Here is a 19,913-nt window from a genome sequence, read left to right as displayed (position 1 = left end):
GGGTCCCGCAAGCGACTCGAGCTCCAGCAGTCGGCCCGCGCTGCTCGAGGTCCCGGTCCGCGAGGAGGTTGAGGGACCGGAGTCATCATAGCTCCGGGAGTCGTCACCAGTCTTCAGGCTCGAAGTCCTCAGGTAAGAGGCACAAGAAGTCAAAGCGGCGTCATCGCTCTTCTGACTCCCCCCGACGCTCGCGCAACGCGGACGGGGGCTCGGGCGACACCGCCCCGCGGCTCCGCCGGAGCCGCAGACGTCGCGGCCTGCTCCCTACCCGCCGGTCCCTGGGCAGAACGTGACTCTGGAGGAGATCGAGGCCTTCCTCATGGCCATGAGGTCGCCCGCTCCTCCGTCGGGTTCCGTGGCGCCTTCAGGCCAAGCGGCCCGACTAGGTCCCCAAGCGGGCCGATTGCTTCGGCCCCGGCGACGTCGGCGACTTCGGTCGACCTTACGACCTCACGGGCCCCCAGGTTGTCGCCTCCGGCCCCGTCCCAGGACGACGTTGTCCCTGGTCCTACCCTCGATTCGGGTCCGGCGTCGGAGCGGCGCCACTCTCGACGCTGATGGGAGATTTCGATTTCTGTGACCCGGCCTCATCCTTTGAGCCTGAGTATCAGGAGATGGGTGGCGAGGGGGGATTGGGAGGGGTCCGAGGACCCTCTGGCACGTGGGTGCCAGTCTTCTCAGGACTGGACAGGTGAGCTTGGGGGGCCAGTGGTCTGAACACTTCTCCAGACACTGGTTTTGTCTCCTCTCCTACCGTGGCTACGGAGGAGGGGGCTGCCTATAGTGTGGTGCTGACGCGGGCTGCCAAGGGCTTGGGCCTTGAGCTCCCTGTCGCGGCCGTGAGGACTAACCTCCTCAATTAGGTCCTTAAACCGCAGGCAAGCTCGGCCGAGCCTCTGCTGCTGTTTAATGAGGCCTTGTCAGACGTTCTTCTGGGCACTTGGTCCAAGCCCGCTACAGGTCCGCCTGTAGATAGGAAGGTGGCCAGGCGCCACCGCCCGGCTCCGGGCGATCCTTGCTTCCTGTCCACCCACCCCACCCCAGAGAGCCTGGTCATCCAGGCTTCTAACTCCCAGTCCGCATTCCCGACGGCTCCCCCGATCGGGAATCCAAGAGGTACGAGCAATACGGGAAAAAGGTATTCTCCTCCCTGAATTTGGGGTTGCGGTCAGTCAACACCGCGTGCCTCTTGGGCCGTTACACCCACTCTCTGTGTGACACGGTTGCGGACGTGCTGCCACAATGTCCGGAGGAGGTCCGGACTAAACTCGCCCAAGCCCTTGCGGAGGGTTGAGATGCGGCACGGTATTCCATCCGGTGTGGGCTGGATACCACAGACTCACTGGGCAGACCAATGGCAACGACGTTGGCGATTCATCGGCACGCCTGGTTGAGGTCCGCCAACTTTTCGGCTGATGTCCAAAAAACACCCTTATGGACATGCCGTTTGATGGCCGTCGCCTCTTTGGCGACAAGGCAGACCATGCGTTTGAGTGCTTTAAGGACTCCAGGGCTACGGCCAAGTCCTTGGGCCTCTCGGCCCCGCGCCAGCAAACGGCTGCCTTTCGCTCCTTTCGTGGCCAAGGAAGGGGCGCCCCCACACGTCCTGCCAGCTGCGAGCCGCAGACTACCATCCAGCGCGGTGGCGGACGTGGAAACCGCTGTGGCGGCGGTCGGGGACAACGGCGAGGCCAGTCCACACCTGCCCCTGCAGCATCCGCCTCAAAACCCTCCTTGTCCGAGCTTTCAGGCCCATGTGACGCCAGTGGGGGGCAGGGTTCGCCATCACCACCTCCACTGGCGCACTGTCACATCGGACAGGTGGGTGCTGCAAATCATCCGAAGGGGCTACTCTCTCCCCTTCGAGGCATCCCCTCCAGCCACGCCACTGCAGTACCACCGCGTGTCGGGGGATCACTTGAAACTTCTACAAGAGGAAGTTACGGTCCTCTTGGCCAAGGGGGCCATCGAGCGCGTTCCTGGGCCAGAAGTAGGGTGTGGTTGTTACTCCCACTACTTTCTGGTACCCGAGAAGGGCAAAGGGGGCCTATGCCCTATCTTGGACCTGCGGAATGCCAAAGGCTTTCTCCGGAAGGAGAAGTTCAAGATGCTGACACTGGCTCAGGTCTTAGCTGCCCTGGACCTGGGAGACTGGATGGTAGCGTTGGACTTGCAGGACGCTTATTTTCATATTCCCGTCCTGCCGTCCCACCGGCGTTACCTGCGGTTCACGGTAGGCCACGAGCACTTTCAGTTTACCGTGCTCCCCTTCGGCCTTACCAGCGCCCCACGGGTGTTCACGAAAGTGATGGCGGTGGTCGCAGCTCATCTGCGCAGGTTATGGGTTTCAGTATTCCCCTACCTCGACGACTGGTTGTTGAAGGCGGGCTCGCCCCAGACAGTCGTCCGCCACCTCCAGACTACGGCCAACCTCCTGCACCTGCTGGGGTTCTCCATCAATGTGCCGAAGTCACATTTGTGTCCCTCTCAGAAGCTTCCCTTCATCGGAGCAGTTCTACACTCTGCCCAGTTTCGGGTTTATCCTCCCAAACAGCGGGTTCGGGATATTCAGGCTCTGATTCCGATCTTTCAGCCGTTATCCCGAGTCTCGGTCAGGTTGACGCTGCGGCTTCTGGGGCTGATGGCCTCCTGCATCCTTCTGATGCATCACGCCAGGTGGCGGATGCGGGCTCTGCAGTGGGACCTGAAGTTTCAGAGGGCCCAGCATCAGAGCAACCAGTTCGACCATGTCTTGATCTCGGAGGGCACTGCAAGACAGTTGCAGTGGTGGCTCACGGACCGCGATTGGGTCAGCGGCAGATCCCTCTCCCTACCCCAACCGGAGCATGTAGTTGTGACAGACGCGTCCCTCCAGGGCTGGGGGGGCCACATGGGAGAGGCGGAGATCAGAGGCCTCTGGTCTCCGGCGGAGTCCCGGCTCCACATCAACCTTCTGGAGCTGCAGGCGATCCGGCTTGCACTGAAGGCATTCCTCCCCTCTGTCCGGGGGAGTGTAGTGCAGGTGTTCATGGACGACACCACCGCCATGTGGTACTGCAACAAACAGGGCGGGGTGGGGTCGTGGACCCTATGCCAGGAGGCTCTGCGCCTCTGGCAGTGGCTGGAACATCAGGGCGTGACCCTGGTGGTTCAACACCTGGCAGGTTCCCTGAGCGCCAGGGCGGACGAACTCAGCCATCAGTGCATGATGGATCACGAATGGTGTCTGAACTCGGACGTGGCGCAAGGCCTCTTTCAGCAGTGGGTAGAGCCTTGGTTAGATCTATTCGCCACAGAAGAGAATGCGCAATGTCATCAGTTCTGCGCGTTGCAATTTCCAAGGCCGCACTCGCTCTGAGACGCTTTTCGTCGCGAGTGGAGCTGCGGTCTGTTGTATGCCTTTCCGCCTATACCACTTCTGCCCAGAGTGCTGAAGAAGATCAGGTGTGACCGGGCCCAAGTCATCCTTGTGGCTCCGGACTCGGCACGAAGATACTGGTATCCCGAGCTACTCAGCATGTCTGTCGATCCCGCGATTCGTCTGCCTCTTCAGGAGGACCTTCTGTCGCAGCAGCAGGGGACGGTCCTCCACCCGAACCTGTCCAGTCTCCACCTCCATGCTTAGAGATTGAGCGGCGACAGTTGAGGCCATTTGACTGGCCTCCTGAAGTTTGTAATGTGATTCTGGCAGCCAGGCGTCCCTCCACAAAGTCGGTATACGCCACAGTTCCGGGTGGATGACCAACTCTTTGTTGGTTACGTGGGCGCTAAGAAGGGACGGGCGGTGCACAAACGGACCATCTCTTGGTGGGTCGTGTTGTGCATCAAGGCATGCTACTCTTTGGCTAAGAAAGAGCCTCCTGTTGGGCTGAGGGCCCATTCCACTCGGGCCACGGCGACTACTACTGCCCTCGGCCGGGGAGTCCCCTTGCAGGACATCTGTCAGGCAGCTACATGGGCCTCGCTGCACACGTTCACAAGACACTACTGCCTGGACAGCCAAGTCCGGAGGGATGGCTTCTTTGGCCGTTCTGTCCTCCAGGACTTTCTGGTGTGATTATTGGTTCGCAGACCCACCACCGGGGTTGTTATTGCTGGGGTATCTATTCTAAGGTAAGGAATCTAATACTAACCTGTTTCTTTCAGATGCACAAGTTACTTACCTTCGGTAACGATATATCTGTAAGAAACAGTAGTTAGTATTAGATTCCTTACCGCCCCACCCATCCTCCACGTTCTGCGAACCGATATCTAGGGTTAAGGTAATACCCTTTCAGGGCCCTAGTTTCATGGCACCAGTGTTGTTTTTATCATGGCTCTGCATTTCTGGCACGGAAAAGCTGTGTATAAGAACTAACGTCAGCGCGCGAGGGCGGCGTCTAAGTACTCCGGCAACGTCATCCCGGCGCCAACGACGCCGACGACAGACGTGGAGCCGCAGGCGACACCTACCAACGCACAAGGGTACTGCTACGCAAACGTTTCCGGATCCAGTCTGACGCCTGGGGATATTCTAAGGTAAGGAATCTAATACTAACTACTGTTTCTTACAGACATATTGTTACCGAAGGTAAGTAACTTGTGCTTCTGGACCCCTAGGGTGGGCGCCTTTGCTCCCTGAGCCAGGAAGAGCCATCTGTGGCAGGGGAGCTTCAAAGGCTTGGCAGCCTTTGTAATGCGACCCCCAGCCTTCCCTACTATCAGGAGCAGGTTCCCTTCCTGTCTCCCCTTCTTTTCAGTGGGAAGACAGGCGGGAAAAACTAGCCAGCCCAGAAGGTGTGCCCACCTCTGCTAACTCCACCCCTCAGGTGGGAAGGTGAGGTGAAGCCCTCTCTTCAGTTTCCGCCATCTTGCAGATGGCAGGCACTCCCCAATCGGGATTAGGGATTGTGCTCACTCCCCCACGTGGGGTGAGCACACCAATGGTGTAGTCACCCTAAGGTCAGTAGCACATTGGCGACTGACCTCGAGACCCCTAAAATGCCCCCTAAATACAGTATTTAGGGGGCAGCCCTGGACCAAGAAAGCGGATTCCCACAACCTAAGAAGAAAAAAGGACGAAAGAAGACGCTCAGAAGAGAAGACTGCAGAGATCAACTGACTTGGCCCCAGCCCTACCGGCCCATCTGCAGTTTCCAGAGATCCTGCACCAAAAATCTGCTTGTCCTGGAGCCAGCAACCTCCAGAACCCCTGGGAGGACTGACTGCCTTCAACAAAGACCGGTTCTCCTGTGAACAGCAGCTCTGTTCAGAAGACACACCAAAGAAAGACTCTGAGCCTGCTGAGGAAAAAGAAACCGACGCCTGGAACCACCACTGCACCCATCGCCTATGTCCCGAGTTCGAGTGGCCCACCGGTCCCAGTGAGGTCCCCCAGTGCTCCAGAGTCCGAGTCCTCTGTGGGTTGACCCCTCCAGGACTCCCCGACGTTGCCTGCAGCCTCTGCACAGAGACCTCTCCCAACCGCGAGTTGCCCGGTAAGGTGAAATCCGACCTCAAAAGACACCCCTGCATCCATCCGCCCTGGAGAAAAGAACCCGAGGTGCACCTACATCCCGAGCCCACTAACTTACCTGCCCAGCTGTTGGTTCCTTCTGGAAGCCTTGCTGGCACAAGCCTGCAGATGAAAACCAAAACCGAAAATCCCCATTGAAAATCCCTCCAGGTGCACTTTGTGTGCTAAATCGGACCCCCCTTTGCCCTGAGCCTAACACCAGGAGCTTGGCTCCCACAACCAAGTGGCCTGCTTGTGAGCAACACCAACCGGAGGCCCCCTATCCCCCATTGGATAACATTGGGCCCCAGCATTCTGCACCCAGCCGCCCTAGTGCCGCTGAGGGTGTAACTAGAGTGCATCCTTGACCCTGGGGAACACCGGAGTCTACCCCCAGAACTTCAACTCCCACTACCAAATACTTACCTCAAAACCGATAACACTATTTTCCTCCATATGATAACATTGACTGTTTTTCTTGGAAAAGTTTCGAAGTGTGGAGTTTGAAAACCTAAAGAAATTCTTTAAAATTGTTCTATTTAAGAGTAGTATCCAGGTATACTACTCTGAGTAAGAAAAGTAATCTAAAGTGTTACTTACCTGTAATTTTACTGAAAAGCCTATTCAAGTCTATGTACTGTATTTACAAAGTATTGCATTTCTCTGCAACCATACTGTAAGTATGTGCATACAATTACAATTCAAACTGCTTATAAACTGCATTACTACTGTAAAGTATGTATTGCTTACTTGTGCCAGGCTTGCTTGGTTCTAGAAAATTAAAAAAACTAAAAGAATATTTTTATACAAAAACAATTGGTCTGAAGTTCAGTCTTTGAGTATGTTAATTCATTTGCTGATTGAGTGTGTAGAACAAATGCATAACACTGTCCTCTGATACTGCCTTACTGCTCGACCACACTACCACAAATAGACAGTAAGGTGCTATCTAACTTTACCTCTGCCTACCTTTGGGGTTCCACTGGACTCTGTGCATACTATACCTCACTTTGGTATAGTATATACAGAGTCAGCTTCCTACACGGGTCTCTTCTTTTTTCCTTGTTGCAAGTCAGATCAGAACTGAGGTTCTGGTGTCAGGGGTAACCCATAAATCCTAGATATAGTGGCGTAAGTGGTGTGGGTGCAAGTGGCCAATGGGCTACAAGCCCCAGTGGCTAATCTGCCCCTCAGGTGACCACATTCAGTGGTGTAGGTCACCTTTTCTACCTGCATTCCTCTATTCTACCACTTTTTAAAATGGCACAAGTCTTCCTTCACTGTACAGACCAGGTAGCCCACCCTAGAGGTGTGGCTAGTCTTCTGGGGGTGTACACCTCATGAATGCATCATTTTCCTGCCTACCAGGGTATAAATGGGCCTTGGGCAAAGTGAGGGATGTTTCCTCCTTTAGGAGGCAGCCTGGTTGCATATTACAGCGGTGCAGCCTTTGAAGCACACTGCCTTGATGTGCCACTTCACTAGCCATCCTATCAGGAAGGGAGGGAGGTGTGACCTCTTTCATGTCTAGGCTATTGTTGTTGACGCCTGGGTGAGTTCACACCTCCTGGAAATGGGTCTTGGTGGCAGCAACTGAGGGCTGGCAGCCAGAGCACAGGAAAGGCTGGAGCAACCAGGTGGGCAACCTCTAAGGTAGCCACCTGAGTGCATGCCACATTGTCCTCAAAATTACATTTTTGTTAAGGGTGATGAGGTACGTTGTTTGATACCAAACATGACATATTTAGGCGGTACCATTATGGAGCTGCTAACCCCAGGCTTGCCTGAGTGCCAGCCCATGTTATTCTATGGACCGTCTATAACTATCTGAAAGAGACACGTTAGTGATAGATTCCTTACCTTAAAATATCCCCAGGCGTCAGACTGGATCCGGAAATCTTCGCGTAGCAGTACCCTTGCGCGTCGGTAGGCGTCGTCTGCGGCTCCGCATCCGTCGTCCGCGTCGTGGGCGCCGTGATGACGTCGTCGGAGTACTTAGACGCCGCCTCCGCGTGCTGACGTCAGTACTTCTTTTTTCCGCGCCAGCAGCGCAGATCCGGAAAAAGTGGTACCTTAGTCACTTTTTGACTAAAACTTTTTGATCATCCTTTTTCGAGTCTTCGACTCCGATCGGTGCCGGTAGGGATGCCTGGTTTTAAGCCCTGTGAGGATTGCGACCGGCTGATGTCGGTCACGGACCCTCAGCGTCGGGGTCTCCACTGTCTCGGCGCCGACCACGACGACAAGACCTGTTCCGACTGCCGGGCCCTGACTTCGAAAGCTAGACGGGAGCGGTCCCGTAAGCGACTCGAACTCCGGCAGTCGGCCCCGCGCCGAGAGAGGTCCCGGTCCGGACGGAGGTCGAGGGACCGGTCGTGGGAGCGGAGCCATCATAGCTCTGGGAGTCGACATCACACCTCAGGGTCGAAGTCGTCAGGTAAGCATAAGAAGTCGAAGAGACGTCATCGGTCTTCCTACTCCCCCCGACGCCCGCGCGACGCGGCCGGGTGTTCAGGTGGCACCGCCCACGTGGCTCCGTCGGAGTCGCAGGCGCCGCGTCCAGCCTCATACCCTCCGGTCCCTGGGCCTAACGCGACGCCGGGGGAGATCGAGCGGTTCCTCATGGCCATGAGGTCCCTCTCTCCTCCGACGGGCTCTGCGGCGCCTTCGGGCCCAGTGGACCCATCTGGGGGTCCTAGCGGATCGGGGGCTTCGGTCCCGACGCCGTCGGGTGCTTCGGCTCCGACGCCGCCGGCGCCTTCGGGCCCGGCGCCGCAGGGCTCCGCTGGATCCGGTTCCGGATCCGGGTCGTCGCCGGTGGACCTAACGACCTCCTCGGCGCCGGTCCCTCAGGTGTCACCCCAGGCGCCGTCCTCGGGCGGCGCCGTCCTCGGGCGGCGCCGTCCCCGACGCCTTCCTCGACCCGGTTCCGGCGCCGAAGTGGCGCCGCAGAGCGCCGCTTCCGACGCCGTTCGGAGACTTCACTTTCCATCAACCGGCCCCTTTCTTTGATAACCCTGAGTACCAGGAGATGGGTGATGAGGAGGATTGGGAGGGGTCTGAGGACCCTCTGACACGTGAATGCCAGTCTCAAGAGGACTGGGCAGGTGAACTTGGGGAGGCCAGTGGTATAGACACTTCGCCTGACACTGGCTTTGTCTCGCCTCCTACCGTGGCTACGGAGGAGGGGGCAACCTATAGTGTGGTGTTGATGAGGGCGGCCAAGGCCTTGGGCCTTGAGCTCCCCGTCGCGGCCGTGAGGACTAACCTCCTCACCGAGGTCCTTAAGCCGCAGTCATGCTCAGTCGAGCCTCTGCTGCCGTTTAATGAGGCCTTAATCGACGTTCTTTTGGGCACTTGGTCCAAGCCCGCTACGGGTTCTCCCGTAGATAGGAACATGGCCAGACGCCACCGCCTGGCCCCGGGCGACCCATGTTTCCTGTCCACCCACCCCACCCCCGAGAGCCTGGTCATCCAGGCCTCCAATTCCCAGACCGCATTCCCGTCGGCTCCGCCGGACAGGGAATCCAAGAGGTACGAGCAGTATGGTAAAAAGATCTTCTCCTCCCTTAGTCTGGGACTGCGGTCTTTTAACACCGCATGCCTCTTGGGCCGCTACACTCACTCTCTGTGGGATACGGTTGCGGAAGTGCTGCCAGAGTGTCCGATGGAGGTACGGGCCAAACTCGGCCAAGCCCTTGTGGAAGGCCGGGATGCAGCCAGATATTCTATCCGGTGTGGGCTGGATACCACCGACTCACTGGGTAGAGCGATGGCAACGACGGTGGCGGTCAGACGCCATGCCTGGTTCAGGTCCGCCAATTTTTCGGCCGATGTCCAAAACACTCTGATGGACATGCCGTTTGATGGCCGTCGCCTTTTTGGCGACAAGGCAGACCATGCGCTTGAGCGCTTTAAGGACTCCAGAGCTACGGCCAAGTCCTTTGGCCTCTCGGCCCTGCGCCAGCAATCGGCTGCCTTTCACTCCTTTCGTGGCCACGGGAGGGGTGTACCCACAAGTGCTGCCAGCCACGCTCCGCAGGGTAACGCGGTGGCGGCCGTGGAACCCGCCGTGGCGGCGGTCGGGGACAACAGCGAGGTCAGTCCACACCTTCCCCTGCAGCATGCGCCTCAAAACCCTCCTAGTCCGTGCTTTCAGGCCCATGTGACGCCAGTGGGGGACAGGGTTCGCCATCACCTCCTCCACTGGCGCACTGTCACGACGGACAGGTGGGTGCTGCAGATCGTCCGAAGGGGCTACTCCCTCCCCTTCGAGGCGACTCCTCCAGCCATGCCACCGCAGAACCACCGTGTATCGGGGGATCATTTGTGACTTCTGCAGGAGGAAGTTACGGCCTTCTTGGCCAAGGGGGCCATCGAGCGCGTTCCTGGGCCAGAAGTAGGGTGTGGTTGCTACTCCCACTACTTTCTGGTACCCAAGAAGGGCAAAGGGGGCCTACCCCCTATCTTGGACCTACGGAACGTCAACGGCTTCCTCCGGAAGGAGAAGTTCAAGATGCTGACACTGGCTCAGGTCTTAGCTGCCCTGGATCCAGGAGACTGGATGGTAGCGTTGGACTTGCAGGACGCTTATTTCCACATCCCCTTCCTGCCGGCCCACCGGCGCTACCTGCGGTTCACGGTAGGCCACGAGCACTTTCAGTATACCGTGCTCCCCTTCGGCCTTACCAGCGCCCCACGGGTGTTCACAAATGTGATGGCGGTGGTCGCAGCTCATCTGCGCAGGTGAGGGGTTTCAGTCTTCCCCTACCTCGACGACTGGCTGTTGAAGGCGGGCTCGCCCCAGACAGTCGTCAGCCACCTCCAGACTACGGCAGATCTCCTGCACCAGCTGGGGTTCTCCATCAATGTGCCAAAGTCACACCTGTGCCCCTCTCAGAAGCTCCTCTTCATCGGAGCGGTTCTACACTCTGCGCGGTTTCGGGTTTATCCACCCGAACAGCGGGTCCAGGATATTCAGGCTCTGATTCCCATCTTTCAGCCGTTATCCCGGGTCTCGGTCAGGTTGACGCTGCGGCTTCTGGGGCTGATGGCCTCCTGCATCCTACTGGTGCATCACGCCAGGTGGCGGATGCAGGCTCTGCAGTGGGACCTGAAGTTTCAGTGGGCCCAGCATCAAGGCAACCTGTCCGACCAGGTCCTGATCTCGGAGGGCACTGCGAGACAGCTGCAGTGGTGGCTCACGGACCGCGATTGGGTCAGCGGCAGATCCTTCTCCCTTCCCCAACCGGAGCACGTAGTGGTGACGGACGCGTCCCTCCAGGGCTGGGGAGGCCACATGGGAGAGGCAGAGATCAGAGGCCTCTGGTCTCCGGCGGAGGCCCGGCTCCTCATCAACCTGTTTGAGTTACGGGCGATTCGTCTAGCACTGAAGGCATTCCTCCCCTCTGTCCGGGGGAGTGTAGTGCAGGTGTTCACGGACAACACCACCGCCATGTGGTACTGCAACAAACAGGGCGGGGTGGGGTCGTGGACCCTTTGCCAGGAGGTTCTGCGCCTCTGGCAATGGCTGGAACGCCAGGGCGTGACCCTGGTGGCTCAACATCTGGCCGGTTCTCTGAACGCCAGGGCAGACGAGCTCAGCCGTCGGTGCATGATGGATCACGAATAGCGTCTGAACTCGGACGTGGCGCAAGGCCTCTTTCGGCAATGGGGAGAGCCTTGGTTAGATCTATTCGCCACAGAAGAGAACGCGCAATGTCATCTGTTCTGCGCGTTGGAATTTCCAAGGCGGCACTCGCTCGGAGACGCTTTTCGTCGCGAGTGGAGTTGCGGTCTATTGTACGCGTTTCCGCCTATACCACTTCTGCCCAGAGTGCTGAAGAAGATCAAGCGCGACCGGGCCCAAGTCATCCTTGTGGCTCCGGACTGGGCACTAAGGTACTGGTATCCAGAGCTACTCAGTATGTCAGTCGATCCCCCGGTTCGTCTGCCTCTTCAGGAGGACCTTCTGTCGCAGCAGCAGGGGACGGTCCTCCACCCGAACCTGTCCAGTCTCCACCTCCATGCTTGGAGATTGAGCGGCGACAGTTGAGGCCATTTGACTTGCCTCCTGAAGTCTGTAATATCATTCTGGCAGCCAGACGTCCCTCCACAAAGTCGGTATACGCCTGCAGGTGGAACAGATTTGTGGCATGGTGCACAGCAAAGGCTGTTGATCCACTTTCTGCCCCTCTTTAAGAGGTTCTCCTCTTCCTTCTTTCTCTTTCCCAGCAGGGCTCTGCTCTGGGCACTATCAAGGGCTACCTTTCTGCCCTTTCAGCCTTTCTGCCCTTTCAGCCTTTCTGCCCTTTCAGCCTTTCTGAGGCTGCCTGATCAACCTTCTTTGTTCAAGTTCCCTATTGTAAATAGATTTCTTAAAGGCATCACACACACGTTCCCTCCTGTTCCGTTTGTGATGCCTCAGTGGGACTTGAACCTTGTTCTTACGTTTCTGATGTGCGCTCCCTTTGAGCCACTTCACAACTGTCCTCTCCGCCTTCTTACTCTGAAGACTGCTTTCCTGGTTGCCATCACCTCTGCCAGGAGAGTGAGTGAGCTCCAGGCCCTTTCTTGTACTCCTCCTTTCCTTTCTGTCCATCCAGACAAGGTTGTGTTGCGTACTAAGCCATATTTCCTGCCCAAGGTCGTCACAGCCTTCCACATCGGGCAGTCCATCACCTTGCCAACCTTCTTTCCGCCACTGCACCCCTCTAAAGAGGAAGAGCGGCTCCACCGTCTGGACCCAAAACGTGCGCTCTCATTCTACTTGGATCGCACACGCCTGACCATGTCATGAGTGATGTAATATGTGACGTCATCAGCAGTGCATTGCACGCGCAAGTTATAGTGAGTCCAACTAACTATAACGTGGGAATTTCAATGGTTTTATGCCAGTAAAATTTCCAGCTAACTATAACTGGTGTGAAACTTATGTTTTTTTCAGTGAATATATATATATATATGATTTAATTAGGTGTTGTGAATGAGTTTGTGATTTTGAAACATTTATTTTGTAAGCCCTTCGAATACTTCGCAGAATTCTTTGGCATATTAATTCCAATATTTCTAAAATTTGTGTTAGCCTATGCATAGGTTAGTCATTGTGAATGTAGAGTTTCCGATTTTGAGAGGTTTATTTTTTAAGCCCTGCAAATTCTTCAAAAGCAAAGATTCTCTTGACATTTTTTAAAAAATGGAAGCCAAATTGGCCGGGATTGGAACACATGTATCCGCACCCCGAAGCATAAATTCAATCCGTTATGTAAATAGTTAGGTTTTTCACTTCCACTAATTTACACCAAATCGTCTAAATTCCATTTGTTTTAAGCCACATCTACACCGGCCTCATTAGTTGGAGCACCGTGGTTTATGATGCACAAATTTATCAGAAAACTGGATGAAGAGTGTTCTCCTTTATTATAAACAATAACCCCTGGGCCATTCCTTTCTGTCCATTCGGACAAGGTTGTGTTGCGGACAAGACCCTCTTTCCTGCCCAAGGTAATCACAGCCTTCCACATCGGGCAGTCCATCACCTTGCCCACCTTCTTTCCGCCTCCGCATCGCTCGAAAGAGGAAGAGAGGCTCCGCCGTCTGGACCCAAGGCGTGCGCTCTCGTTCTATCTGGATCGCACACGCCAGTTCCGGGTGGATGACCAACTCTTTGTTGGTTACGTGGGCGCTAAGAAGGCACGGGTGGTGCACAAGCGGAACATCTCTGGGTGGATCGTGTTGTGCATCCAGGCATGCTACTCTTTGGCTAAAAAGGAACCTCCTGTTGGGCTGAGGGCCCATTCCACTCGGGCCACGGCAACTACTACTGCCCTGGGCCGGGGAGTCCCCTTGCAGGACATTTGTCAGGCAGCTACGTGGGCCTCGCTGCACACGTTCGCAAGGCACTACTGCCTGGACAGCCAAGTCCGGAGGGATGGCTTCTTTGGCCGTTCCGTCCTCCAGGATTTTCTGGTGTGATTATTGGTTCGCAGACCCACCACCGGGGTTGGTATTGCTGGGGTATCTATTCTAAGGTAAGGAATCTTTTACTACTTGTGTAACGATATATCTGTAAGAGACATTAGTTAGTGATAGATTCCTTACCGACCCACCCATCCTCCACGTTCTGCGAACCGATATCTAGGGTTAAGGTCATCCCCTTTCAGGACCCTAGTTTCATGGCACCAGTGTTGGTTTTTATCATGGTTCTGCGTTTCTGGCGCGGAAAAGCTGTGTATAAGAACTGTCGTCAGCGGAGGTGGCATCTATATACTCCGACGACGTCATCACGGCGCCCACGACGCCAACGACGGACGCGGAGTCGCGGACGACGCCTACCGACGCGCATGGGTACTGCTACTCAAAAAATTTCCGGATCCAGTCTGACGCCTGGGGATATTCTAAGGTAAGAAATCTATCACTAACTAATGTCTCTTACAGATATATTGTTACACAAGTAGTAACTTGTGCTTTTATTGCAAAGTATTTAGTAACGTGGACAGACTCAATCTAATTATGACAAAACTGTTGGAGAATTAAAACTACTCTGCTTCAAATTTTCATCACAAACCATTGAAAGACTTAGCACGCCAAATGTTGCTATCCAATACTCATAGTCAAAATAATGTTCTCTAGTTTAAGTATGAAATATAATTTTGAAATTATGTATGGACTTTGTCTTGTTGTCATGGCAGGTTTTTGTAACAAAATACTGGTCGGTTAAAGAACAGCACAAGAGTTGAAAGCAGTTTAATGCTGAGAAAAAAGACGTCTAAGCTTCTGTGTTGTCAAACTTAAAATGGCGGATTTGGTAAAACAAACATCTCTGCGCTTAACCCGAAGAGGAGTTTTCCTGGGAGCTTAGCAAACAGTGCACTGTTGACAAAAGGGGACCTCTGCCGTAAATCGAACTGGCATCTCTTTGTGCGCTGCAGTAGAGCCTGCAGGCCCCAATTAAAAACAAGCATTTGCAATGCAATAGGTCTCACATTTACGGAAGTTTGAGCAATTAACATTGAAAATACCAATGCCTTTTATTTTTGTTTTCGTTTTTAAAACATAAATAAAACGCATTGTCATTTACAATGCCAATAGCTAAAACTCGTGTAAATGCGAGACATATTGTATTGCAAATTCTTGTTATCATTTAGAGTGAGGCCCAGAGCTCAGCTCTGGAGTTCAATGGGCACTAAACTACGGTTTCCTCACCGAGATGTAGTGGACTAACAATTGTGCCAGCAGTACTGTTAGGCAGCAGGGCAGGCCTTTTTACCTGTCATCTACTAGGGAATGGGCCTACTGGCATCCCCTGCGTTTGCAACCATTCTTCATCCGTCTGTGCAGAGCATGGATGTTGCATGCACGTTTTGCATGCATGTGGAATACCTGCATGGTGTGTGCGGGGTGCTGGTGAACATGACAACAATAGTTTACATTTTGTGTGATATAAAGTACAAGTGGTACTTATGATGGAGGATTGGGGAGAGTCCAGGCAGCAGATCTAATATGCAAATCAGACATTCCAAAAGGTAGTACAGTGGGTCAGACTGAATTGTGTTTAGGGAATGAGACAGAGGGTCCCATGGCGATGGGGAGTTCTAAACTGCTTATCTTCGGTAAAATGTTTGGGGTTTCTTTTGCCTGGAGACTCAGTGCTTTATCACAATTACAAAACTGAACAACTTTACAATAAATTAAAAAACTCAGAAATTCACGGAAACAACTAAACGCTGAAGTGACTTGATAGGTCTGGTAATAAGACTTTACTTTACATTAAAGAAAACCTCAGAAATGTACTGAAAAAAACAAAGGTTAACATGATGTTACAGTTAGGTGAAACATAGCATTTTAAGCTCTTAAAAACCAGTAAAATTCACTAGTTATAGTTGACTGATGTAACCATAACGTGCATCCTCACCATGTAATACTCATGACCTCACATGTTACACCACTCATGACATGTCCTATGACATCATTGATAACATCACTGATGTCACCTGAAGTGACATTTATAACAACACTGTGCATGGTCAGGGTGCGAGTGCTCCAACGAGTATTGCCACCTGGTCAATATTGCCCAGATATAGTTGGTATTTTTATATTGAGGTTGTTAGAAATCAAAGTGAAAACCAGTAAAAGCAGATTTAAACATTAAGGATACAATCCAAGAATACATCACTTCCAAAGTATTTTAGGGCTGTCTAAACTTTCCCTAAATGTTTATCAAAGCAGAGAGGAGCTGACCTATCATGTTCTCAAGAATACAGAAGATTATACACAAATTGGTTCTCGACTACAGCACAAATTGATTTTCGACTAGAGCACCTGGACCTTCCAGAATCTTAAAAGGTGAATACATGGTTTATATTTTGACTTAGGGAAGATAGGAACCCTACCTCCAAGTGAGTCTTCTATTTGAAAGAGATCTCCAACAGAAGAGCCACCGACCTCAATTTACTGCAGTCGTGTGAAGTAGTACTGACTCTGAGGTCAAAGTTGGCTGTCGCGTTTCAAGTGATTACCCAGGCTGATTGTTTGCCTCGTCCCATCTTTTCTCACATCTCATACATTTACATGCTAATCAAATTAATGAATATGTTCTAAGTACTGTTTTACCCATCACTCATATTGGTCTAAGCCAGCATTTTTGGTGCGCTGGCTTATTACTGAAGAAATTATAGATTAGTTAAATGTTTTTGTTTGTTTCCAAAACAGGTCCTCTTATTGCCACAAACATCTTTTCATTAAAAGCTAAAGAAAAGGAAGATTTATTCACTGAGGACCATCAGGATCCTGAGAGAAGACAACAAGGGGACGATTGTGCAAGTATGTATAAGTAAAAAAAAAGTGCTTTTGCACAGATCTTGCAGTCATGGTTTGAATTATTCTATCCACAAGCACCTAACACTCAGTCAGGGAACAGTCCCTTCCCTAACAGAAACGGTATAACAAGAAGGTATTGCAAGTGTAGAGCAGTGTAAACCTGTCTCCTCTTTCATATGAAAGATACAGCTCAGCCAGCAGCAGTGCAAGCTTTCGTGAATGAAAATCAGCACTGTCCCATCCTATTGGGCTCTCCCTGACTCTCAAACGCTGCAGGTAGAAGAGTGGCCGAAGAGTTTCTTGTTGCTTCTTAGGGCATCCTCAGCGTGCTAGGGATTGGGATCACCACCAGTTCCTACTTTCTAGCCTGGTGGTGTGTGCTGGCAGGTTGTGTGGCTGACAAGTTGGTCAGGTCTTCGGAGGCTTACAGCCCATTCTGTTTTGCCACTGGATGGCTGAGTGTTTGCGACCAAGGTGCTAGTACGCTGATGGAGGCATAAGGGAGGAGCGGCGAGCACATAAACCAGGTCTAGGCATGGTTTGTGGAGGGTGAGGGGGTTTCAAAGGAGCTTTAATGGGACACTAGGCAAATCTGGACACCGGACCGGATGGGACAAAGGCAGAGTGGTGGGAGAGGGGACAAAGTAGCAGTAAACGCCAGCGTCAGTGCATGAGGTGGGTATGACTCGTAGAATCTCTGTATTCCCAATATTATCCATCACTTGAGCTACAATTCATAGATGGCAAAGACCATTTGCAAGAAGTGGATGAATACCGCTTCACACATATGGATGGATGCTTTACCACTTAGCCTCTCACGCAGTACAACAGAATCCAACTTGTGAAAAAATGGGATGCCCCTGCTTATATGTCTCATCTTAATGGTGCCACACTGAAAATCAATATGCCATAAATTACATTTACAATCTACAAATTCTGACAAATGTGAGATTAATGTGTGAATGACATGTATGGTTGGAGACGCTAACCTTTTCCCCTTTCGCTATAATAATTCCCCCCCACCATTGGATAAAAATGCCCCACACCCCCAGGAAAACTATGGTTGAATTTTTTGTCTGGTGAAACATGTAAAATAAGAGTAAGGAGCACGCATGCCTCTTTGGCATCTACTCAGATCTGCAGTTTAGCTCTTCTGGGAAAACAGTTTGAGCATGATAACCTGTGACCAGCCACTCTCGTGAAACCTGAAATGGGCCATGGACAATAGGACTATGTTTTTGTTTTTACCACTTGAAAAAAAATGGAAAAAGAGGCCAAAGCCAGGCACTTGCCATGTCTGTCTCTGGCTTCTTTGTCTGGATTTCAGCTCCCCACAGTTGAGGGCTCCGTGGGTGGTTAGTATCCCATGTTATAGGTCCACGCATATGCAGGTTTCCTTTCTCATCTGAAGAATTGTGGGGAGCAGGATGGTTGGACGTGTTCAACTATGAGGAAGAGGAATACTTCTTACCCATAGTTTGACCTTTGCAGTGCATTCTGACTTAGAAAAACTGAAGGGATCCATGCAAACTATCTTTCCCTGGATTTCCCCTTGTCACTAGTTCTCCGGAATGTCTGGGGTTGGTACAGTTCCCTGAGTGCCAGCTGACCATAAATACAAGTTTTGCAAGCCTCTACCATTGCAAAAGTCTACCCTTTCAGCATTTCTTCCTTTCCAGACACGTTTCAGGCTTTGGGTCTTTACTATCATGTGCAATAGGCCTTTCCACAAATGTAGTGTTCAGTTTGTTAACCCATTGCAAGCTGCCGCGATTCTGCGCCTGTGCGGCAAAATCGCGAGTGGGCGGGTTCATGACGGCCCCCAGCCGTCATCAGCACACGAGCACCGTAGTGCATGACGGATGGGGGCCGTCATCAGCATGCAAGGGGTTAATGGAAATTTGTGGAGATTCAGGGGAGTAGCATGTGTACTTGGCCACACATGATAAAGTTTTAATTCTGTTAGATAGATATTGGGGAAGATATGTTTTTAGCCATAGATTGGCACATAAAGGCCACTCTTGGTAAGAAAAAATGATGGGACCAATGCAAGCCCATTCGCTCCACACTATCATGGGTCTCTAGTTTTCAGAATCGTCAGGACTTTTTAGGGTTCTTTGGGTGTTGGACAAACATGGGGCATTAATATTGCAGATATCCCCAATCCATCATCTCTTTCATCCTTGACATTGATACAATTGAGGGTCTATTTTGTCCCATGCACACCAGCAAGGTACTGTTCTTATTGGAAGATCTGTGCAAACACTGAATAGGGAATGGGGTTGACATTAAAAGTAAAGTAAAGTCCACATTTGTAAAGCGCACAATCACCCATAAGGGTCTCTAGGCGCTGGGGGGCCGTCGGGAAGATTAAGCGAGCTATTGCCCAGAGTCACATGGTGCTGGGCTAACCTGCCGTCGGAGCCGGGGATCGAACCCTGATCCCCAGATTCCAGCGTCAGTCGCCCTGGCCGCGGCGCCACACCTCTCCCATACATTGGCTATCAATTTTCACAACAATACCTGTATCATATTGTAAATGAGTTTCCACAAAAATCGCTTTTTGGAAAAACTCCTCACATTAACATGGCATCATGAGTTATCCAACATTTATAGAGGTGTGGATAATACCTACTGCTAAACTCCGATTCCTCGGTACAAATACAAAATGGAGAGTTTTCCTTGGTGCCCAGTTTCTCTTCTCTTTATATGTTTTTTGCCAAGTGGTTCATGATCAGCTCATATTGAAAATATCAAGTTAAGCCAAGGCTCGCGTCTCAGTTCTGGGCATTGGGGATTTTTGGCTAATCTGCACAAGTTATATATTTCTGTGTCTGCTAGAGTCGTAGATTGACCTTCAATACAAAACTTTACAGATTGGAACCTTGTCGGCAAATCATTTTTCCCCATTTATATTCCCTGTTTTCTGATTAGTTACTTCTACACACATGACCCTTTACTTAATCCAGATGTGTGTCTAGTTTGCAGAAATATATTGCATTCTTTGCTTACCCACAAGTTTCATACTTGTTTGCACCGCTATTTCCTAATAGAAGCCTAAAAAATTGGAAATATTCACCACCAATGACAAAAGTACAGAAACAGTGATGAAAAATATTTGGGTATTTTTACAATTCCCAGATTGTGAGAGAATTTGGCATAGAAATAATTTGTGGAAAACAGATGGGAAGGCATTACCGCAAACTGCATTGTGTTAAAAAAAAAAAGGGGGATCACAGACCACTTACTACTTGAGGGGGTTCAATGCTTCATAAATATCATTATTGACCACACTGCAAAATGCCCTTCTTTATTTGGTGATGGTTTGGATTACCCTTACTGCATCTTCCTCTACACTAATTATATCTAAATCCTTCCAGAAGCAGCTTCGGGTCACTTTGTTAAATGCCTTTTCCGCATGAGTGGAAACAGTAAACTGAAGGAGGTGGATGGTTTGTACGACTTCTACTGAAGTCTTAATGGGCGTTGGCAGGCTACAGGTGCAGAAGTGTCATGATTTCTACCTTCTCAGTGGTGGAAATCCCTCCTCTGCCCCGCCTTGTTTTTAATAACCCAGGGGCACATGCTGGTACCATGGATT

The 19,913-nt window shown here is 52.0% G+C and overlaps 1 protein-coding gene across 2 annotated transcripts in view; it reads left to right on the top strand.

Moving 5' to 3' along the window:
* LOC144818737 (uncharacterized) overlaps positions 1 to 19,913 on the top strand; it is a 110,009-nt gene that overhangs the window by 14,176 nt on the left and 75,920 nt on the right. For both annotated transcript variants that reach the window (XM_078676437.1, XM_078676436.1), the window contains exon 3: positions 16,205 to 16,315. In XM_078676437.1, coding sequence (XP_078532563.1) covers positions 16,205 to 16,315 — 111 coding nt within the window. The remainder of the gene's footprint in view (positions 1 to 16,204; positions 16,316 to 19,913) is intronic.

This window comes from Lissotriton helveticus, chromosome 2_1, assembly GCF_964261635.1.
Source record: "Lissotriton helveticus chromosome 2_1, aLisHel1.1, whole genome shotgun sequence".
Taxonomy (NCBI): domain Eukaryota; kingdom Metazoa; phylum Chordata; class Amphibia; order Caudata; family Salamandridae; genus Lissotriton; species Lissotriton helveticus.
The sequence above is the reverse complement of the archived record's forward strand: the minus strand, read 5'-3'. Positions and strand labels throughout refer to the sequence as shown.